The sequence below is a fragment of the Crinia signifera genome, chromosome 5 (assembly GCF_055691185.1).
Source record: "Crinia signifera chromosome 5, ASM5569118v1, whole genome shotgun sequence".
In the NCBI taxonomy this organism is placed as follows: Eukaryota; Metazoa; Chordata; class Amphibia; order Anura; family Myobatrachidae; genus Crinia; species Crinia signifera.
The window spans coordinates 33193388-33217406 of NC_139221.1; the positions used below are offsets into that span (position 1 = coordinate 33193388).

At 47.5% G+C, this 24019-nt stretch overlaps 1 protein-coding gene across 1 annotated transcript in view; it reads left to right on the forward strand.

Annotated features, from left to right (window-relative positions):
- Positions 1 to 14471, forward strand: part of POP1 (POP1 ribonuclease P/MRP subunit) — a 35714-nt gene extending 21243 nt beyond the window's left edge. Inside the window, exons 9-16 of the mRNA XM_083186981.1 lie at positions 7073 to 7166; positions 7965 to 8070; positions 9707 to 9826; positions 11392 to 11507; positions 11624 to 11815; positions 11889 to 12043; positions 12893 to 13171; positions 13626 to 14471. Of these exons, the coding sequence (XP_083043107.1) occupies positions 7073 to 7166; positions 7965 to 8070; positions 9707 to 9826; positions 11392 to 11507; positions 11624 to 11815; positions 11889 to 12043; positions 12893 to 13171; positions 13626 to 14259 (1696 nt within the window). The 3' untranslated portion in view covers positions 14260 to 14471. The remainder of the gene's footprint in view (positions 1 to 7072; positions 7167 to 7964; positions 8071 to 9706; positions 9827 to 11391; positions 11508 to 11623; positions 11816 to 11888; positions 12044 to 12892; positions 13172 to 13625) is intronic.
- Positions 14472 to 24019: the final 9548 nt, after the last annotated feature.

Sequence of the window (24019 nt, forward strand, 5' to 3'; positions counted from 1 at the left end):
CAGTGTTATATTTCACACAGTGTCACTGAAATACATGAAATTGGATTTATGCTGCTCTCTTTGCAGTGCATATACAAAGATAGACAATCCTGTGTATATAAATAAGAAATAACTGTTGCAGTCTGTTATTGAAAAACAGTAACTGTTACAATAAGTATTACAAGTAACAGTGTAAACAGTCTAATGTATCATTTTACATATCACTTCTGTTTATTGACAGAAAAACAGTGTTGCATCCCCTATACTGGGAACATGATTGGGCTGCATTACAGCATATAATTATGCCAAAGATAAGCCAATATACAGTATTAACTGTTAAATACGTTGAAGTGTATTATGATGTAATAAATTGTAAGCTTGCAGCAGGGCCCTCTAACCCCCAAGTCTGTCTGTCATTACCCAGTTTGTTTTATCACTGTCTACTATTGAAAAGCGCAACGGAATCTGCTGAGCTATATAAGAAACTGTAAATAAATAAATAAATAAACAAATACATCTAATGTTTAGGGGAAAAAAAAAAAACAAGAACATTGATTCAAAAAATAACAGGTTAATCATTCTATGAGTGGTGTCCAGCAGTACATATATGCCAATCACTGTGTTCATTTCTAGGCAGCAGGGCCGTCTTAACAGCAGTGTGGGCACCTGGGCAAAGCAATGCACTGGGGCCCTTACCCATTCTCCCCTCCTAGGGGTGGGGGGTGGTATCAGCAGCAGCTTTGATATCCCACGGGTGGCAGGGGGTGCTCTATCTTCCATTCAACATGTAGGACCTGGAGCAGTAACTTCTGCTAATTACTCCTTTACTGCACAGGTGGTGGGAGGGTGAACACTAACGTGTGGAAGGGGGCACTGAGCTGTATGAAGGGTCCCTTGTAAATGACTTCCAGGGAGGTAGGGGGTGTTTTATACGCAGGGGAGGGTTGGATAATGATGTGGGCTTAATATTCGTCATTTTCGGGTGGAAGGGCAGCTTGTTTGACTGCAGATATCGCCATTATCTGGAAATAGATTTCTTAGCCTAGTATAAAAACCTAGAGTCCCAACTTTCAGGAGGTGCTGGGAACTTGGGTATCAGAGATCAGGAGCCAGAGCAATCCATTGACAAAAATATAAAACTGTACACCAGACGTTTGGAACTGGAGCAGGGACCGGCTGCTTGAAGGCTGATATCTCTGGTTCTGGGCATGATAGAGACAAGCCACTAGTGTCAGAGAGAACCTAAGAAATATGACTGGAAATTGTAATTAACAGGTCGGATGTGGACTGCTGCTTTGAAGTTGGATATCTGCAGTTCCCCAGGGCCGATTTTCAAAATTCTGGTATCCCTGGAAAAAGGGGATCCTCAGCTATCAACATAAAGCTGTTATATGCCTGGGGCCCCTGGGCAAGTGCCCATTAAGCCCATACAAAAAGACGGCCCTGCTAGGCAGGATTGATCAGCAATACTTATTACAGCATAACGCACTTTAATGTATTTAACTGTTAATATATTGGCTTATCTTTGGCATAATTATATGCTGTAATGCAGCTGCAGGTGGGGCAGATGTAACATGTGCAGAGGGAGTTAATGTGGCCATACATCTACAGATTTATTGTCCGATCTGTCTGTTTGGAACAAAATACTGGTAATGGATGAGAGCACTTTGCTTTGAAATGCTGGAAAACTGCCAAAAACTGTCATTCAGATATTACCAGGTATTTGTTCCAACCAGCCAGATCTGACAATCGATCTGTAGATGTATGGCCACCTTTAGATTTGTGTTGAGTTATTTTGTTTCTGTGCAGGGTAAATACCTGCTGCATTATTTTTACACTGCAATTTAGATTTCAGTTTCAACACACCCCACCCAAATTTAACTCTCTCAGCACGTTACATCTGCCCCACCTACAATGCAGCATTTGTTTTGCCCATTTTGAGAACAAATTTGTACTGCGATCAGGTCTGATTAAGGGCTATTATGCAGTGTTATATTTCACACAGTGTCAATGAAATTCCATTTAGAGTATTTGTGCTTCTTCTATTATAAACACGTTCAGGAGAAAACACACAATATGCACAATTGTGACCATGAACATGGGTCAATTATTAGGGATTTTTTCTCCCGCCAGTCAGTCACTTTGCACTAGGACAAGCTCGTACTGTTTTTTACTATGCTAAAGTATATTAATGAACAACTCTAAGACATCCTGACATAATTTTAACTAGATCGGAGCATCTTCATAGGTTTCGTCATTTTCACCTAAAAAGTGAAACTTTAGGCCTCTTGCCAGAACAGAAGATGTTGACTCAGATCAAAAAGCTTTTGCACGTTTCTTATTCAAGTCAAGTCACAACTTTCCCACACTAGCCGATTTTGAATTTCTCAATTTCAGTTTTTTCACTCCGCCCTAATCTACAGCTAATGCTGTATATTGGGCCTGGTTAGTACTTGAGTGGGTGACCACATAGGAACACCAGGTGCTGTAGGAGTATGGAGGGTGTAATGGTTAGCATTACTTACTGCCTCACAGCACTGAGGTCCTGGGTTTGATTCCCACCATGGCCCTAACTGTGCGGAGTTTGTATATTCTCCCCGTACTTGAGTGGGTTTCCTCCAGGTACTCCGGTTTCCTCCCACAATCCCCCAAAAATAAATATATATATATATATATATATATATATATATATATATATATATATATATATATATATATATATTTTTTTTTTTTTTTGTCCCAGCTCCTCATTAAGGTCCTAATCAGCAGCCATTCTGGCACTTGCTGGGTTTAGAGATGGAGGCTGCTGGGATTCTCCCCCACACCCTGCTTCTGGAGCCTGGTGTTTGTGGTATTTATCCTCTCCTGCGGCTGGCTGGATTGTTGGGCTCTGATGCTGTCTTCCTTCCAATATCATTGGAAGAGATGAAAGTTTGAAACACTGTCACCATTCATAGTATTGGCTTTGCATATACGGTGTCTCCTTTTCTGCTTGCTGAATTGTTGAGTTTATCTGCCCATACCAAATGGCTTTGCTAAAGCTTTGTGGGTAAGGCTGCAAGTGTGTTGCTTGGGTGTCAGTGTTGTAACTGCTGGTGTTTTTTGTCTGTTATCATGGACAGTATGCCTAAGGCGAAACCTGGCCAGGAGACTCCATCTCCGATGCAGCGTACCTGTAGGGTATGTGTGGACATACTCTCTCGGCAGGAGGAGGATATCTGTTCCAGGTGTTTGGCCCTTGAAGCAGATCTTCTGCCGCCTTCACAGCAGGAACCGGCCTGGGCTTCGACCTTGACTGAGGTATTGACATATTGACTGCTTGTCAACTCCTTACCTCCTGCGCCCCTGCCCCCTGTGCCTATGCCCCCTGTGGCAGGGGCCAGCACCAGTGTTGGGGCAGCTCCTGCTTATGTAGAGCCCCCTTGGTGGCAATCCTTTGCACAATCTGTGCAGGGGTTGACGGCTACTCGGGCGGGCAGGGATTCCAGGAGGCAGTGTAGGCAGCAGAGTCCCGATGCGGGTTCTCCGCGTTCCGATTCGGATTCCAGCTCAGAGGGGAGTTCTTACTCTTCAGTGGCGGAATCCACAGGGGCCGATGACACTTTGTCCTCAGCGGAGGTAGAGTCTCTGATGCAGGAGGTTAAGGCAGTCCTCCAGAGGGAGGATGAGGCTCCTGCCCCTAAAAGTAAAGACCTGCTTTTTAAGCGTCTTAAGAAAGTATCGGCCCAGCTCCCGCCTTCGGCCCTCATGGAGGATTTATTGGAGACTGCGTGGTCTCAACCGTTTAGAAGGTTCCAGCTTTCCAAGCGACTTACTACTTTTTAACCTGTTCCTCCCACAGAGAGGGCTAAGTGGGAAAATCCTCCCCTGGGGGATGATCATGTTGCGCGATTAGCTCGCGCTTCAGTACTGCCCATTTCGGATTCTTCATATTTGAAGGACCCCTCTGAGAATTTCCTCAGGACTGCTTTTTCACAGGCAGGGGCCATTAGGTGTACCACGCTTGCCGCGTCATGGGTGGCCAAGGCAGTGTCTGAGTGGACGGGCAAGGTGGAGAGAGGTTTGTCCGACGGCACTAGTCCTTCCTCTAGATTTTCCTCATCCACTAAGGGAGCCAAGCCCTGCACCAAGCAGCCCTGGGCTACCAGACGTCCAGTAGCTAAACAGGTCAGGGAGGTGGTAGCCAGGGGCTATGCCCTGACATTCCGGGTCCCCCCTCCTCGGTGTTATTTTTGCACGGGTCTTCCAAAGGACCCAGCGAAACGACAAGTGCTACAGCTTTCCATCTGCTCTCTTTTGGACTCGAACGTCATTGTTCCAGTTCCTCAGGAGCAGAGGGGTCAGGGGTTTTTCTCCACCCTATTCTTGATTGACAAACTGGATGGTTCTCACCGTCCTATCCTGAATCTGAAGTCGCCATCCGACAGGAACATCAGCACTTTGAGGTTCGCCCTTTGGGTCGAACACTTCCAGTTCAGGGCGCTACCTTTTGGTCTATCTACGGCTCCCAGGGTGTTCACCAAGGTGATGGCGGTCAGGGCTGCACACCTGCACCGGCTGGGGGTTCAGATGATTCCATACCTGGACGTCCCACTGATTTTGGCAAAGTCCCCAGACCTACTACGGAGTCATTTGCAGGTCGTGATTACACTTTTGTTATCTCACGGTTGGAGGATAAGCTGGAAGAAATCTTTCTTACTCCTTCCCAAGGGACACTTCACTTGGGAGCTCGGCTGGGCACTCGGTTGTAGAGAGTATATCTTCCAGAGGATAAGATCCACTCCCTTCAGAGGAAGATTCATTCCCTTATAGGTCACAGAAGGGTCTCAGTACACAAGTGTATGGTGGTGTCTTCGACATGGTAGAGTATACACAGTTTCACTCGCGCCCACTTCGGCTTTACACTCTCAGCCAGTGGACAGGAGATCATACTCGTCTAAGGAGTCAATTGATCACACTGTCCCCGAAGGTTCGCCTGTCTCTCACATGGTGGTTAAAGACAGACAACTTGTCTCAGGGCCGCCCGTTTTGGATTCCAACCTGAGTCTTGCTTACCAAGGATGCCAGCCTACGGGGCCGGGGAGCGGTTTGCAATTCTCAATCTTTTCAGGGTCGCTGGACGGCTCAGGAGAGTCGCCTTCCGATCAATCTCCTTGAATTGAGAGCAATCCTTCTGGCTCTTCAGAGGTTGGGGTCCCTCATCCGAGGGTGCCCTGTAAAGATCCGGTCCGACAGCACCACGCCCGTGGCCTTTATCAACAGGCAGGGCGGGACACGCAGCAAAGGAGCGATGAAAGAAGTCTCCAAGATATTCAGGTGGGCGGAGAAGCAGATTTCTGCAGTCTTCATCCCAGGGGTTCTCAATTTTGAGGCAGACTTTTTAAGTCGGCAGGACAGTGTACGCATTCCCCCTGTTCCAACTCCTACTTCGCCTTCTGTGGAAGTTCAGGAAGGAGGGAGGAATGATGATCCTAGTGGCCCCAGATTGGCCCCGTCTAGGTTGGTACGCGGATCTATGGAACCTGTTGGTAGCCTCTCCTCTGAGTCTACCTCTGCGTCCAGACCTAATTTCACAGGGGCCATTCCGACACCCGGACTTGAGTCGCCTGGCTTTGACGGGCTGGCTGTTGAGGTGTCCCTCTTTAGAGGTTTTCCGGGCACTTCAATCGTCTCCTTTCGAGCCTCTGGAGGAGTTGGATCTGAAATGGCTATCCTGGAAGGTGGCTTCTTGTTGGCTATTTCCTCAGCACGAAGGGGGTCTGACATGAGTGCATTATCATGGAAACCGTCTTTTCTGGTATTTCACCCGGACAGGGCGGTTCTTTGTACCAAACTGGATTTTCTTCCAAAGGTGGTGTCTGAGTTTCACCTTAACCAGGAAATAGTGGTGCCTTCTTTTCCAGGTTCTTCTGAAGCTTCTCTTGATGTAGTCCGTGCGTTGCAGATTTATCTTCGCAGGACTAAGTCAACTTGTAAGTCGGGTTCACTGTTTGTGCTTTATGGGGCCAATAAGAGGGGCTGGCCCGCTTCCAAACAGTCCTTGGCGAGATGGCTCAGATCAGTGGTTCGCCAAGCGTATCTTTCCGCACTGATTACTCCCCCGGAGGGGATTACGGCACATTCTACCAGGTCTGTGGGTACATCCTGGGCCACTAATCGAGGCGCCTCGGCTGAACAGCTCTGTAAGGCGGCTACTTGGTCCTCTTTCCAGACCTTTATCAAGTTTTATGCATTTGATACCTTTGCATCGGCTAATGCACAGTTTGGTAGACATGTGCTTTCCGCAGTCCAGGAGCGTCCCCCACGCGTGAGGGGACAGCTTTAGGACGTCCCAGCGTGAACTCCTGTGCCCCCTAGTGGACGAAAAAGAAAATAGGATTTATGGTCTTACCTTGATAAATCCCTTTCTTTGAGTCCATAGGGGGCACAGGACGCCCTCCCAGACGCACCTGGTAGCGGGGCTTCCTATGTAGGAAAGTTCCGGGGCTTTAGGGCCTGTATGCTATGTGGGTGTGCGTTTGCTCTTCCTTCTTCTCTGGCTCTGCTCCTACCTTGGGCTTGCTAACGAAACTGGTGACCCAGGGTCAGGGGGCGGGTTATGAGGGAGAAGGGAGGCAGGGAGCATGCTGGGTACATTTTTGTAACCCTTTGGTGCACGCTCTGCTACCTCACCTCTCATACCTAGCGTGAACTCCTGTGCCCCCTATGGACTCAAAGAAAGGGATTTATCAAGGTAAGACCATAAATCCTATTTTGTCTGTGGTCTTGCCAGATTTGGACCAAATTGGTTTGAACTCTGTGAGCTCAGAGGAACCGCTCATGGGCTGATTTTCCCTGTATGGGATGATAAACTGGCCACACACACACACACACACACACACACACACACACATGTTCTAGGGTGATTTCATTTCCCTGCACCGCATAGCTGTGCTCGGCACAATGAATGATGTGTTGATATGCGGAAATGTTCACAGCTGAGCATCGCAATGGCACAGCCCCTGCAATCAAATTGCCCACATTGCGTCTGACCGACAGAAGTACGTACAAGTGCCAACGTAACCATCCTCAATCTGTGTGTTCTGCTCCCCAGGGACCTGTCTATGGAGTTTGTGCGCTATCGGCTAATCGGGCCTTTCTCCCACTGCGTGCTCACTGCCACACTGCACGCTGCTTCTCTTCATAAAGTAAGTACACCTGGGCTGTATACTTGTGTGCTTCTGTAGTAGTAGTAGTAGTAGTAGTAGTAAGTGTGGCACGCGGACACCTTCACAGGTATACGCGTCCCCTCGCGGGCTTCACAGCTGTCCGCGTCCCCTCGCCATGCTTCGGGCTCGCCACGCTTTCTATTCACAACTCCACACCGACGTGGATAGTGGGGGTATGAAAAGGTCGTAGGACGCGTACCGCTGCGCTCGCCACGCTTCGGGTTGACGTTGATCGTGGGGTGGCGTTAACAATTGGGGGGGCCATTTCACACTTCAGGGTGCCTATTTGGCATCTGTGGGCCATTTAACATTGTTCCCTATGGAAAATCGGGTCAATTGGGCCATTTAACATTGTTCCCTATGGGAAATCGCGGTCATCGCGTCTGTCGCATCACATGCGATTTTTTTTTTTGGTCGCATGCGATGCGACCGACGCGATTTTTTTTCCCTAGCGATGCCCACGATCAAAATCGTGGGCGCCCTTCTAGGTAAAGAGTACCAACACTTTAATCCCCTCCATAGAGGTGAGGAGCAGTGTTAGCTTTTATTATATAGGATTAGAAGATGTTTTGATGCGGTGACCTCGCTATGGGCACATTGTACGTTAGGAGCAGTTTGACCCCTTGGCCTGTGCACTTTTGTCATGTTCAGCTTGGTTGGCGATATGATCCCCATCACTGGGTGACAGAACTGCAGCATCACTTGGGCATAACCAGCGTTGGAATTGCATTAATTAATGTTATAATTTACCACAAACACTTATTTACTTTTCTTTAGGAAGCTGAAAATCCTGGAGCTCACAGCTGGTGGGCAGATTACTGCAAAAGTCCAGATAATGTTCAGCTCCATAGCAGTCAGGAATCCTTGTTCCAGTTACTGCAAGGTATAAATCGCATGCTCTTGTTTCATCTGGTAATTGCAGCACTAACAGGAGCCACAGCACTGACACAGAACAGGCTTGTATGCAGAATATATTCAAGAATTTAACTTGAGAGAAGATGGGGGTTGCGGGGGGACTGCCTAGCAATTAAAAAAAAAAACCTCAGTGGGGAGGAGTACAAGGCACGTTAGGTAAAATGCACTGCTGTGTATCTACAGCTGACCTGATTATCCTCTTAAGGCCCATATAAACTGGGTTCATTTTGGCCGATTCCGACTGATCGGGCTATAAAATCGGACCAAATCGGCTGTGTGTGGCATGCCGTCTGGTCGAATGGGTGGTCCCGTGCACATCGGACCCTTCTCTCAGCCAATCAGCGTCCGGCTAGTAATTTCAAAATATTCAGCAGCCGCATCCCATTCACGCATCGCCTCTCTGCAAAATGCTGCTGCACGCCCTCTTCGCCACCACCATCTTGCCGGACTCCGCTGCCTGGCCCCCACCACCGCAGCAGCTCCCCAGGAATACATGCAATAAATCGCATGCGATAGTGATAGTGGGGAAGTGATAGTGCCTGGTACTTTATCACCAACCAATCAGCTCCTGATTGTCCCTTTTTAAACCCAGACTGTAACTTAACAGTTAGTAGCTGATTGGCTGGTGATAAAGTACCAGGCACTTTATCACTTCTCCTCCCTTATCACTGCTTCATACATCTACCCCACAGAGAGCTCAGAGCTCCCGTAAGGGCAGCATATATGTCCACACTTACAAGCAGGGTGTGCCGACTTGCACCTAATTGAATCAACGCCCTGATATTTACATGTTGGCATATTTTTTGAAGGAGTCTTCTGAGAATTAATAGCTGTTTTTCATAAGGGTGCATTGCACTCTGCATCCATAAAACCTTGTGAATGATGTCCAGTGGTTATTGACAGCAGAATGCACTTCTCCCTCTAATGCCTTGCTCTCTAGAACCCCTTTTCCACCTACAGTACTTACAAATCCTGGGTTTCTGCACGTGAATGCGCACTGACCCGGGATTTTTATCAGTGTAAATGGTGACCAGGTAAAAATCCCGGATCTAGTGACCTGGGATTCCTACCTGGGAACCAAGCAGGGTTTTTAGTGGGTTAAACCCGGGCAACGAGCCGTGGCAGGGGAGGCTGCCATTGTGCAGGCCCCTCCCGCTGCCTGCCCGTCCGCCGTCGACAGCCCACCCCCCTGCTGGTGCCAGCTCCAATTGTCACTGCCCGTCGCTGTCCCTCCCCCGCCAGTGACCGCCCCTTTGCTTTCCTGGGTTTCTATTTTCAGTGGAAAATAGGGATCAACCTGGGAAAACTGGATATTGCAATTGGGTACCATGGAAGGGATCCACCAAAATCCCAGGTGTGTGTGTGACCTGGGATTTGGGTGGAATAACTGTATTATAGGGGTTGAATTTACTAAAGCTTCTAAATATGAAGCGGCGATGTTGCCCATAGATTCTGTCTATCATTTCTCCATTATATCTGGTTGCTATGGGAAACATCCCCCACTCTTCAGTTTTTTTTTTTTAAAGCTTTAATAGTGTTACCCCTAGTTGTCCTGGTTTTTGTCCCTGCCTGGGTGATGAATACTCTCCCTGCCCTCTCCGCAGGTATAGAATCTCCGGCACAGTTGCCACCTGGAACCATTTTGGGCCTCACCGTTGGCGATCCAAGACTCAATTTGCCTTCCAAGAGGACATCCACTTTCCCGAGTGTAGACAGCTGTACAGGTGAACCTGTTGGCGATGACTTGCATCCATGTTGTTGTGCCGTGTATGTAGCCCTGAGAAGGGGCAATGTTCCGCTGATGGCTTTGTGCTCGGCGGGAGCCTCTGTCTTCCCATACAGATGACCAGGTTCAAATCCTGGCAGAGCCATTTAGGAGAGCTAGATGTTGTGTGTCTGTGATCTCTTACTGTGATTATGTTGTTAAACAACATGAAGTGTTTCCAGTCTTATGTAATTTGTCTGTTCCGTTTCTTCTCCTCCTAAACAGAATTGTTGTTTCTGGGTTCCGTTGATGCTGTCGAAGTTGTTTTTTATTTGTAGTTTTGCCGTTTTCTTCTTCAGGGAGTATAAACATACAGCGTTAGTGCCGGCCACACACCCGGCCGTGTGTGAGGTGGTGAAGAGCAAATGGATAAAAGGATTGCGCTGGTTTGGGTGTCGCCGAATAATACTTTGCACGGAATCATATATGCGTATATAGGTAGATAATGTTAATAATGGTAGTAAGCCTTATTTATAAGGTGCCACAAGTGGTTTGCAGCGCTATACAGATATATACACACACACACAGATGTAGCCACACTACTAAACGCATACAGGGGAGAGAGGTTAAGTATCCAATTGTGGAGGAACTATAAAGAAAGCTTTTGAGGCACATAGGGCCAAATTTAGATGGGAGTTGTTGTCCTAAGAGGTGGTCTGAGATTGACACCACTGGTTTGGCCAAACCGCATCAAACTCATGGCCCTCCAGCTGTTGTGGAACTACACGTCCCAGCATGCCCTGCCACAGTTTTAGCAATCCATTATATAAAATCTGCGGCAGGGCATGCTGGGATGTGTAGTTCCACAACAGCTGTTGGGCTGTGAGTTTGACACCACTGGGCCATACTGAAGGGGGAGAAGTCCCAAAAAGAAACCTTTATGTGAAAATAGGGCCCAATTTGGAGATCGGTATCTACACATAAAGGAAGAAGTGTAATCCAGAAGCTGCTTGCGAGGGGGAGAAGGTGTGAGCATTGGTTAAAGAAACCACAAAAAGTTCAGTGTGGTGACTTGAGAAGCTGAAGTGATCAGCAAAGATTTGGTGACAAACTTCATCTTATTAACAGGAAGCCCAGGACTCACCTTGTCACGCTTAGTAACAGCGCCATCTAGTGTCCTACAATTTTTATTTTATTTGTGTGGGGTTTGGTAAACGCAGAAGAACATCAAACGGCTGCAGGTTTAGGGGATCAATACTTATTCCTTACATTGCTGTTTAGTTCTTCTTACTGACCTGTGACTGTTTCTAACGGTTGCTGTTACTCTGTGCTGACAAGGCCCCGCCTGTTCTAGAACCGATCCACTCACCGATTGGCCGGACATGTCGTATGTACCTGCCCATTTCATGAGATCACATCACCTATGACCAAATTTAGTTTCTAGTTAGTCTTCGAGATGTTCAACTATTGTCTTGTTGGTGAACTACAAATTCCAGCATATCATTTTAACCCTCTGTCTCCGGAGTGATGCAGAGATGGTCAGTTTATGAACGGAAAGCCTCTTCTCTGTGTTATGATTGGCAGATGGAGACAAAGTGAAGTCGCTGGTGACGGCTGGCGTTCCGGCGGAGTGCGCACAAAGCCTTATTTGGTCTCCTGACATTCGCTCCCATGTATTGGACAATAAAATGCCAGAACAGGTGACTTCATTAATATAAGGGTGACTCGCAAAAGAACCTATATAAGCATGTGAATACATTTTTGCTTTTATTCTTTTTTTTTTTTTTTCCATTCTCAAAACCGTTGTGTATCCCAGGAAATGAACAGGCTGAGAAGTGAGCTCCTCGTTCCTGGATCACCGCTCGTTCTCGGTAATAGTGAATCCAAGATACCGGTCCTGTTAATCCAGCAGCCTGGTAAAGTCACAGGACGGGAGCGTCCAGGGTGGGGAAGCGGCTGGGACATCTGCCTGCCAAAAGGATGGGGAATGGCCTTCTGGATACCTCTTGTAAGTTTGTGTCTCTTCATACCTGTATATGTTTTATATGACAAGGAATAAATGTCTCACGGCCAACTGTCAGATTTACCGAGGTGTCCGAGTTGGCGGCTTACAGCAAGCATTGCAGCACTGCCAGTATATGGGAGCGCCATTTCTTCCTGGGGACTTCCCAGACACCCCAGCCGGGGTCCAGTCGGCACAGGAGACGGCAAACTGTTTGCAAGGGAAATATACCAGGTACAATTCTCCTGATCACAGGATACTGGAGGCAGACTTACTGGGATATGACTAGTAGCTTGTTTAGCTGTGTATATGTGTGTATCCAACTATAGTTCTACCCAAAGTAACGCAAATGTTAGAATAATAATGTAATATTAATAATAAAAGTGCCTTATGATGCTGCGGTACAGAGCTTTCCAGCTATTGTGAAACTACATATCCCAGCATGCAATGCCAAAGTTTTGCAGTTAGGTCATTTTAAACCATTGAGTACCACAGTTGCTCACTCACTGAGACTTATTTTTTTTATTTTTTTTGAGGGGGGTAATATTTAACTAAATGTAAATTCATTGATTTCAGATCATTTGCCGGCAATAACTAAAGTGATTCATATTCCTCGACTACCACCCTGGCATTTTTAGCGGATATTTTGCACATCTCTCAAAGCAATGTTGGCACTTAAAGGGTTAAAACCGAGATGGGTAACCTTTTGTCCCTCCAGCAGTTGCTAAACTACACATCCCAGCATGCACTGCTACAGTTTTACTATGTGACCATGCTAAAACTGTAGCAGGGCATGCTGGGATGCGTAGTTCAAAAACAGATGGGTAGCAAAAGGTTCCCCATCCCTGTTTTTAAAACTGTGGCAGGGCATGCTGGAATGTTCAGTTCACAACCGCTAGAGAGCCACCGGTTGACCATGCCTGATCTAGGCAATGGTATCGCCATACACGACAACAAGTACAGACTATTGTGTCTCAAACATGAGTAAGATATGTCAACCCTCCTAAAGGGGACCAAGTTTTGTGATGCGGCTTAATACAATAGCAAATGTCCACTTTGTTTTGTTACTCCGTTATACTTTAGTCGTCCACCTGCAAAGCGCACAAACTTTATCAAGCACGGCATCCTGGCGCCTTTTTGCTGTCCCTGGGATCAGCTCACAAGAGAATGGGAGATTCGGGCTCACACCAGGCCAGGAAGTGATGCTGCTAAACAGCAAGACCTCAGTGAGACGATAGAAGACCCTTGTGGTTCTGAAACTCGGGATGATATAAAAGTAGAGGCCAGCTCAGCAGCTGGAGCTGGAAACCATGCAGTGCAGGAAAAAGATGCAACACGTGGGAGAGGTTTCTCTATACTTAGGTTTGTAGAATCTTCTTTACCCCAATAGTTTTAATTTTCTTGCACAGGTGGAGAAGCTCCCGTCGGAGCTGCTCCAGGCGATAGAATCGCCATCTGCCGGAAGGGGACGCACGAGACGCTTGCGTGCCCTGTTCCGATGGAGCCCTCCGCTGCCCCCAGTTCCTTCCGATCCCTGCTTGTCTTCCTGATGGAGGGAAAGTGCTCCCCGCCGCCGCCCCATTAGATGGAGCACCTCTCCGCCAGCTAAGTGAATCTGGCGATTCCCAGTGCTGGCTGAGCGGCTCTCAATCTGTATAATTAGTTGGGTTCAAAAGTAACGCAGCTGTTTGTTTTTTATAGAACCCAATATTGGTTCTTATTTCATAGTGCTCAGCAGGGAAGGGGAAAGAGAGCTGAAAAGTAAAATATATTGTACATCACCTTCATTACCATTGTGTTTTTATTTATTTTTTAGGAACAAGATGATCCTGAGGATATTATCTACATGTTTTGAGCCGTTGAGTCGTGAAGGTCTGAAAGCGAGAGAGTCGACATCCCAAGGAACGTCCAACCTGCTAAATGCTACTCTGAGAGACTTCCCGAGATCATTGGTTTGGGTCAGACTTTCCATGGTGACCAAAGGAAATCCTGAGCTCCACTCTCTGATCTGCATTCCATCTGAGCAGGATTTGCTTGACCTGCAAAGAATGAAGTCCTTCCGTGGCCCTGAGGAGGCCATGCACAGTGACCCCTTCAAACATAAGATACTGCAACTTAAGAAGGAAAAGAAAAAAGCCAAAGCAAAGTCAAACAAGGATCCCCAGAAAGCTGGAACCAGTGAGGCTTTGTCCAACGAAAGTCTGACACTGGGAGTCTGGCCAAGTCCTCTACCGGAGGTCACCACGCACTGTAGCCGAGTTCTCCTTGGTTATGTCACGCAGGGAAACTTCTCCATGGTGGCGGGATGTGGGGAGGCTCTAGGGTTTGTCAGTCTAACTGGCCTAACACATATGTTCTCTCGTTCACTTCGGGACAAGATGGAGTACGTATTGATCAGATGCCCCACGTCTTTTCAGTACAGATTTGCCAAATTAACCATAGACGTATAAAAATAAAAGCCTAATTTGGCTTGGTCACATACTGTTTATTTTCATGAATTACCAGCCAATCTGCTGGAAAATGTATGTCGCAGCAGTACGCCTTATTTCCAGTTTGCTTTAGGTGTGTAAATATACTCCAATCCTTCTACATTTCTGTGTGTTGCTGTTTATTTGTAACTTTTCAGCTTCCAAATTGCTGCTGTTATATTTTCCAGATCTTTGACTTGTGTTGGCATTGTTACACGTGTGCATCAACTTTTTTATTTACATAGTTCTTTCTGTTTTGGCTAGTCATACCGGTAACACAGTTCCCATATGTGCTGCTCCTTGCTGCAGTGTAAGTATGGCTTTGTGATGTCACGCACCTGTTTTTTTTAATGAAACAGAAAGAACTATGTAAATAAAACAAATTAAAAAAAGTTGATGCACAAGTTGGGTCAGTTTGATGTCCCCTTTAGGTCCAATGCGTGGTCCCGGCGAGACCTGCTGGCCGTCTGACCACCCAACCTGGGACCTCCCTCCTGGCGGTCAGACCTGCTGGCCGTCTGACCACCCAACCTGGGACCTCCCTCCCGGTGGTCAGACCTGCTGGCCGTCTGACCACCCAACCTGGGACCTCCCTCCCGGCGGTCAGACCTGCTGGCCGTCTGACCACCCAACCTGGGACCTCCCTCCCGGCGGTCAGACCTGCTGGCCGTCTGACCACCCAACCTGGGACCTCCCTCCCGGCAGTCAGACCTGCTGGCCGTCTGACCACCCAACCTGGGACCTCCCTCCCGGCGGTCAGACCTGCTGGCCGTCTGACCACCCAACCTGGGACCTCCCTCCCGGCGGTCAGACCTGCTGGCCGTCTGACCACCCAACCTGGGACCTCCCTCCCGGCGGTCAGACCTGCTGGCCGTCTGACCACCCAACCTGGGACCTCCCTCCCGGCGGTCAGACCTGCTTTCCGTCTGACCACCCAACCTGGGACCTCCCTCCCGGTGGTCAGACCTACTGGCCGTCTGACCACCAAACCTGTGACCTCCCTCCCGGCGGTGAGACCTGCTTGGCTGCTGACTAAAATTAACCCTACTATGGGTGTATTGGGCCAGTATCAAGCTTCAAAAAGTGATACAGTGGGGAGTAATAAACAAACAACCAGCCAATCATCTTCCAACTGCGATGTTACAGGCTGGGTTTGAAAAATGACAAGTAGGAGCTGGTTGCTTATCACTCCATTTTATTACTTTTTTAAGCTTGATACATCTGGACCATTGTGTGCTTGTCTGTTAGGGAATATAGACCTCTGGTGTGTATGTGTACTGGGGGAATTCAGGCTGGCTGACTGCATTTTGTCAGTTCTAATGGCTTTTTGATAGCACTGTGGACAATGCTGAGATGTAAACAAGCCCTTACTCTTGTCGAACACCCTTCATTACCTCATATGACAGGAAACAGAATGTTTCAGAATGACGCTCTCAGCATAACAGAAACAAACAGATATTTGTTGCGCTCTGCTAATGTAACCCCTCCGGCACTGCACAGGATACTTTAACTTTGCAAAAAAAAAATGGAGTATTGGGTAGAATTCAGATAATCTCGATTTGCAATGGACAATCGTGTCCTGGAAGCACAATCTTTGATGGCAAAATATTTAGCCCTTTGAGTGCCAACATCTGTGGGAGATGCCCAAAATAGCCGTTAAAAATTCCAGCGGCGGGGGCGTGGCCTGGCTGTGAAGGACACTGGTCGCATGCCTACAAGCTCCTGTCCTTTGCCCTGACAAAGTGCTCCTTTCAAAGTGCTTTAGAGGAGAATTCAGCCCTACCGAGTCACCACACAGCCATCTGACACCTTACAGCCAGCGGTGACCGGCAGAACAGAAGCGGGGAGGGGAACAATCCCTCCCGGCGACCTGAGGCCTTCCCCTGCCTGAAGCCGCGGGCTAAATTTGATCCGGATACCCGGAGATCGAGCTCCACGCAGGGATCGCCGCTTAAAACGGACTCTAGAGGGCTCAGACAGACAAGAGGGGAACAGCGGCAGTAAGTAGCAAGCCCCCCCTGCCCCACACATACCGAGCCTGTGCTTGTGAGAAGCGCCGGAGCCAGAAGAGGACCGTGAATCCTCCTGCTCCCAGACGCGGCGGCCATCTTTGATTAGGACGTCCGCGCTGATCTGTCTCAAACAGACAGCGCGGCACACGGAGCCCTCCCTGACATCAAAGGAGGCGACCTCCGACCATAAGGAGGGGGTACTGGAGCCCTGAATGCCCCTAGGCTCAGACAGTAGCTGCCAGACCTCCCCCACCTCTGTGCCCTGCAGGCCATCTTAATAAAAAAAAAAAAAAAAAGTATATATAAATAATAATAATAATAATAAAAAAATAATATAAAAACCTCCAGTAAACACTGAGACTCACTCCTTGCACCTGGGTCCAATACAACCCTACTAGGGAGTCTGCCTCCTGAACTCCAGGCCACTTGCTTCCCCCGGGAGCTGGGAGCATCACAACACCCTGAGGGGGATCTGAATCAGGCCCCTCCCTGCACTACCTGACTCCTGCAGCTCCTTGGGCTAAAATACAAGCCCACTCTGAGGCACTGGAGAGGAAGACACATACCCCACTGCCCAACAACAGCAAGCAAAAGCTGAAGCTGATAGCTACTTGATTGGGACTTCCACCCATACACACCTAGCAGAGAAACCAGCTACCTAAAAGTGTCAATCAAGGCAGTACTGATAATCTGCGGAGCCTTGAAGCTAATGCATTGAAAATCTGACCCCAGGGTCATGACCTAACTAGACGAAGTTGGACCATGAGAATGTGAGGCATGCCCAGGCCACGAGGGGGAGCCATGCGTAGAACCACCTAACACTGAAAACCAGGCTAAAGGGAGGAGCACCAGAATTTATGCTGATCACTTCCACATGACAAAACGCCGCCGAAATAAACCCCCGGTAAAGACCCCTGCGAGATCGTCACAAACCGAGGCCTTTTGTTCCCTCTTTGGAACTGCAGCTCCAGAACCTGCTCCATTGACGACAACGTCATCTGCCTCCCCTTCCAGAGCGCCCTTGCCCGACCTACAGACGCCGTCTCCCACAGGTTCCAAACCCACAATGGAGTCCCCAGATCTTTCCACTATACTCTCTAAACTGGCGGCGATCCCAACCCGTCAGGAAATGCAACAAGATCTGCTCTCTACAGAAAAAAGACTCCAGGAATCCATGCAAACACACATAGCAGTCATCAAATCGGACATAAAACACATGGCAAATAGAGTGGGCCTACTGGAGGAACAAAATGAAGATGTAGACGTCCGGCTCTCAGACCTCCACGACCTGGTCTCCCGCCAATCTAAGGCGCTACTGGAGATGAACCGCAGGCTAGACGACGTCGACAACAGGGGGAGGAGAAACAACCTGAGAATCAGGGGTATCCCTGAAGACGTCGTGCCCTCAAATATTGAAAATGTCTTGACAAAGATCTTCAATGAACTCACTAATTCTGACCCGAACTACCAGCTGATATTTGATAGAGCACATCGAGCCTTGAGGCCCAAAGGAGCACCGTCGGAGAAACCCCGTGACATCATTTGCAGACTACACTACTTCCAGGAAAAGGAAGACATTCTCAGAGCTGCCAGACGCTCCCCAAATATTGACTTCGACGGCCATAGGATTGAAATATACCAAGACCTCTCCTGGTCAACCCTACAACAAAGACGTCTACTACGCCCAATCACTGAGGCGCTCAAGAGACGTGATATTCGGTTTCGCTGGGGCTTCCCGCTCAGTATTCATGTAAGCCACAAGGGGTCATCCATCATTCTTCAAGACCCGGAAGACGTAGACAACTTTTGCACAACATTGGGACTAAATGCACCAGCGCTGCCTAATTGGCTTGACCCAGCAGAACTTTCTACTCAACCCAAACCCCGGAGAGAGCGGTGGCAAACAGTGCACAGAACCAAGAAGACCATCCCAAGAAAAGAGCAGAATGAAACACCAACGACCATCGATGAAACCCAACCTAGGCAACAGCCGCTGTCACCTGACGCTCCCGTCGCAGACACGTGATTATTAATATCTCTTTCCCCCCTGATTGATAACGCATTTAATGACAATTGTTGCTTTTCATATGTGTAAATGGTAATAGCTTATATAGGTGGATTACTTAACCAACGAACACGCTAGGGGTTTACTGGCGTGATAATTAAAAAGTGGGAAATGCCATGTGTAATAATGATGTCACTTAGCACCCCATTACATTAATCTTAGTAAGTAGTTCCGGCATACACCTACTAAAGAGGCCATTACCTCCTATCAGCTTTGGCCTAACCCCTATCCAAGTTAAAGTTGCTTAAACGTTCTGATCAGGTGGTTCGCCCTGGTTCCCCCAAAACCCCCCTGCTCTGCTGTACACTTGTAGAACATGGGACCTCATTGGCTTCCCATGTCTAAAGATGCAGAGACTTTCGCCAATTGCGATAGTGAATGTTATGTTAATTTAATACTTTGTTCTTCCCCTCCCCTTCCATCCTTCTGTGTCTCCCCTGACTCCCCCCTCATCGTACCCAGTGAGACAGAGCTCCATAGAAAAATGATCCTTTGGCTCCAGATGCAATGACCACCCTAAAGATTACATCCCTGAATGTGAAGGGTCTCAATATTCCTGAAAAGAGGTCGAGGGTTCTCCACTCAATGCACACTGAAAGGGCCGACGTAGTGTTTCTGCAGGAGACCCATTTTAAAAAAGGAGCAGCCCCGAAGTTATACTCCAGACACATCCCCGTGAGTTTCTTTAATGATTTTTCTGAGTCCAAATCTAAAGGTGTAGCCATATTGTTCTCCAAAAATGTCCCTATCACTGATATAACGGAAACACCCATAGGAGATGGTAGGGGCTTATTGGTGAAGGCTACTATAGCCAGTCAAATCTACACATTCATTAACTTATACCTCCCAAATAAAGGCCAAATACGCTTTTTCAAAAGAGCACGTGAAACAGTAGAGCATATGATAGAGGGAGTATTGGTAACAGGAGGTGACTTCAACTGGGCGATAGAACCCTCCCTAGATACGACAAACTCCTCATCTAAGACACCCCACAGGGAACTCAAACGCTTCACAACCCTCTTGCATGACTTCCAACTGATAGATACATGGAGATTACTCCACCCTAGAGACAAAGATTATACATTTTACGGTACTTATGTAGTATCTGGGCTGCCGATTTCTAAATCGGGTCGGATCGGGAGATCGCATCGCATCGCATGCGACCATGCGATTCGATGCGATGCGATGCGATGACCCGATTTTTCCATAGGAATCAATGTTAAAATGGACTGAGTCCATTTTAACATGGAATTCAATGGGAAAAATGGGTCCTTTTCATACCCCTACTATCCAAGTGGGCATGGAGTTGGATATAAACCTGTGGCGAGCGTAGCGAGCCACCGAGCCCGAAGCGTGGCGAGCGAAGCGAGCCCCGCGAGGGGACGAATACCGTCCCCTCGCGGGGCTCGCTTCGCTCGCCACGCTTCGCTCGCCACGCTTCGGGCTCGGTGGCTCGCTACGCTCGCCACAGGTTTATATCCAACTCCATGCCCACTTGGATAGTAGGGGTATGAAAAGGACCCATTTTTCCATAGGAATCATTTTAACATTGATTCCTATGGAAAAATCGGGTCATCGCATCCGATATCGGATGCGATATCGGATGCGATGCGATATCGCATCGCATCGCATCTGATTGTATGCCTTAACTTAAGGCATACAATCAAAAAATCGGCAGCCCAGATACTACATAAGTACCCATTTTACTCACACCCCCATAACTCATACTCGCGAATTGATTACTTCTGCTTAGGTCACAGATCCCTAGATCTACTGATAGACGCCTCCATTGGACAAATAATTGGCTCTGACCATGCACCCATTACGCTTACCCTGACGCAGCTTCACCCTCCTGCTAGACATTGGACCTGGAGATTTAACGAACAGTTTTTAAGAGAGGACGACTGTAGGAAACAGTTGAGTGAGGCAATAGAGGACTATATAGCCACCAACACAACAGGAGATGTCTCCCCTGTCTCCATATGGGAAGCCCACAAATGTGTGATACGTGGCAAATGCATTCAAATAGGCTCATACCTTAAACGGAAAAAAACAGAATGCCAAGAGGCTCTGCTCACCAAAATCAGGAAACTAGAACTGATGCATAAGTCCTCATTAACACCCGACATATTCATAGAACTGCAAGAAGCGCGTTTATCCCTGAATAGCTTACTGAATGATAGCACCCGTAGAGCTTTCCGTCGGTGCAGGCACAAGTTCCACAGATGGGGAAATAAGCCAGGGAAGCAACTAGCGAGATCATTACGCGCCCAACGATCTTTAACATACATAAAGGAAATGAAAGACACCACAGACGCACTACATGCCAACAACACCAAAATGGCTGAGATCTTCCATAATTACTACTCAAACCTCTACAACCTCTCCGCACAGAAGCCCCCTAGGGACATGCGTACCCACGAACAAGATATAAGGACATACCTAAAAGAAATACATTTCCCCACTCTTTCCACTGACCTAGCCACGGCACTAAATGACCCCTTCACAGATACGGAAATACAAAATGCTCTGAAAGCCACCCCATCAGGCAAAAGCCCAGGGCCAGACGGCTTCACCACAACATATTATAAAGCATTTCAAGACAAACTCCTGCCCCTCCTCCTGCGAGCCTGTAATGCAATATCTCCTGAGACCCCGTGGTCCGCCCAGTCACTAGGAGCGCACATTACGGTCATACCTAAAGAGGGTAAAGACCCGACACTGCCATCAAGCTATCGTCCTATCTCGTTATTAAACGTTGATGTTAAGCTATATGCGAAATTATTGGCGAACCGCCTGTCCTCGTTGATACCACTAGTGATACACCCAGACCAAGTAGGCTTTGTATGTGGGAGGGAAGCGAGAGACAATACCATTAGAGTGTTTGACCTGATTGCCCACGCTCAGTCTACTGGTGTTCCCACCATGCTTCTCTCCACGGACGCTGAAAAAGCCTTTGATAGAGTGGACTGGAAGTTTATGGAACTAGCCTTGGAGCACCTGGGACTGAGTGGTGTATTTCTACAGAAAATACTTGCCCTATACAGGTCCCCATCAGCTCAGGTGAGAATCAATGGCATGTTATCTGACCCAGTGGCCATATCAAACGGGACAAGACAAGGGTGCCCATTGTCCCCTCTGATATATGTCATATGCATGGAGGCCCTGGCGAGGGCGATCAGGGGAAACCCGAACATCAATGGCCTTATAGTAGGCAAAGTGAACCACCGACTAGCATTATTCGCAGACGACCTCTTGGCAATAGTAACAAACCCCGTAATATCACTCCCGAATCTCATGGCAGAGTTCTCCCGCTTTGGGGAACTATCGAACTTTAAAATCAATTATGCAAAGTCCACCGCGTTGAATATCTCCCTCCCAATTAATACCAAGACGACGCTGAGCACACAATTCCCTTTTACCTGGCACCCCAATCACATTAAGTACTTAGGTGTCTCCATCCCGGTTTCTTTGCGATCCACGGTGTCTCTCAACCACGTCCCTCTACTGCAAACGGTCCGCAGAGAAATGTCTCAGTGGGCCACCCAGAAATTCTCATGGTTAGGGAGGATAAACATTATTAAAATGAATATTCTACCTAGGTTTCTTTACCTATTCCAAACTATACCACTAAAACTGCCACCCCAATATATTGGTGAGGCACAGAGGGCAATCAGCCGGTTTATATGGGGAGGCAAGAGACCCCGATTTAAACATTGCTATTTATACTATAGGAAATCCCAGGGAGGCCAGCAGCTTCCTATGCTGCTGGCTTACCACCAAGCCTCGGTTCTGCATAGAGTCATGGACTGGTCGAGAGCCGACACATGCCCAAAACAATGGGTAGACCTAGAGATGTGCTCCTCGGGCCTAGGGCTCCAAACGGTCCCCTGGCTTTCAAGGATACCGCGCTGCTCACACCCTACAGTTGAGCCTACATTGGCTATCTGGAGATCCCTCCGATACAAATTAGCCCTCTCCTCAAGCGACACGCTGCTCCTCCCCTTTATCAATAACCCAGATTTCCCTCCGTGGAATGCAGGACGCCTTGCCACCACATGGCAAGGCAAGGGACTAACGAGAATAATACATTTGCTATCGGGAGGCTCTGTTAAGCCTTTCGCTGAATTAAAATTAGATAAAAACCTGCCGCAGACAGACACCTGGTTCTATTTGCAAATAAGGCACTACATCCACTCGAAGAGAACCATTGCGGCACTTAAAAAAGAACCTACACCGTTTGAAGTGTTGTGCTCCCAACCCTCTGAGCCCGTACATGTTGTCTCAACTATATATAAAATTGTGTTGAAAAGCCACTTCACTGATCTCCCCTCCTTCTGCAAGGCTTGGGACTCAGATCTCTCCCCACGGGGACTAAGAATTAATTGGGAAAAACACTGTGACAACATGGCTCAATGCTCTACGAGCCTGGAGGTGGTGGAGACACAATACAAATTGCTGACCAGGTGGTATAGATGCCCTCCCATGATTCACAAATTCTTTCCCTCTGTGTCTCCATTTTGTTGGAGATGCGACACACAGAAGGGGACCCTGATGCATATATGGTGGGACTGTCCTAAGATCATGGCCTTTTGGAAGTCAGTGATTCAACTCTCCTCAGTCATACTGGGTTTCCAAACACCTGAGGGCCCCGACTTCTGGTTGCTCTCACACACCACTATACCCCCTGCAAAATACAAACGCTCACTGCTGAAACATCTTAATAACGCGGCAAGGGCAGTGCTTCCAGTACATTGGAGGTCCATAGATCCACCTACCATATGGGAATGGTTCCAGAGGATTGATTTCTATGGTACCATGGAGGACATCTACCATTCTGCCCTGGACAAACAATCTGATTATGTGGCCACATGGTCACCTTGGCTTGAGTTTAAGTCATCCACGACATATAAAGATCATGTGCCAGCCAATGTACTCTGAGATTCCATTAAGTACAAATACACTTTTTGATATGGGAAAAAAGATGTAACAAAGCAAATATATATATCGGGCTTAAGCCAGTGGATGCCAGTCTCACACACCCCCCTTCCCCCCCCCCCCCCCTATCCTGACACCTTCCTCTTTTTCTTAACCCCCATGTCTTGTCTCTGTTTTGATAATCATTGCAATTAATATTTTTCTACTGAATAAAACATGTTGTTGAATGCGGGGCAATAGGTTGGATGGAATATGTAGACAAAAATCATTATTTGATGTTCCTTTCCTGGAAAACTAAGCAGAATAGACATCTTGTAGACTCATTGAAATGTAACTGCTACTCCTCATGTATTACAATGTCCCGTTTCTCTAACTTGCTGTACCTACAAATGTTTGTAATGTTTTCACCGTTATTCAAAACCAAAATAAAGAATATATAAAAAAAAAAAATTCCAGCGGCACTCACATATAAATTCAAATAGAAAATGTGTAGAAAAAAAAAAAAAAAAGTATTTCCAATAAGAGGTAAACATTACAGGTCATTATGATGAATAAAAAGATTTGTTTGCCAATTTTCACACCTATTTCGACAAATTCCATTGGCACTCAAAGGGTTAATAATAAAAAATAAAAAATCCTTTTGTCTATTATAATGGTAATTGTAAGTAAGGAGTCAGGTGGTGGTGCAGTGCAGACCAGAGCAGCAGCACCAGATGAGAGTTTGGAA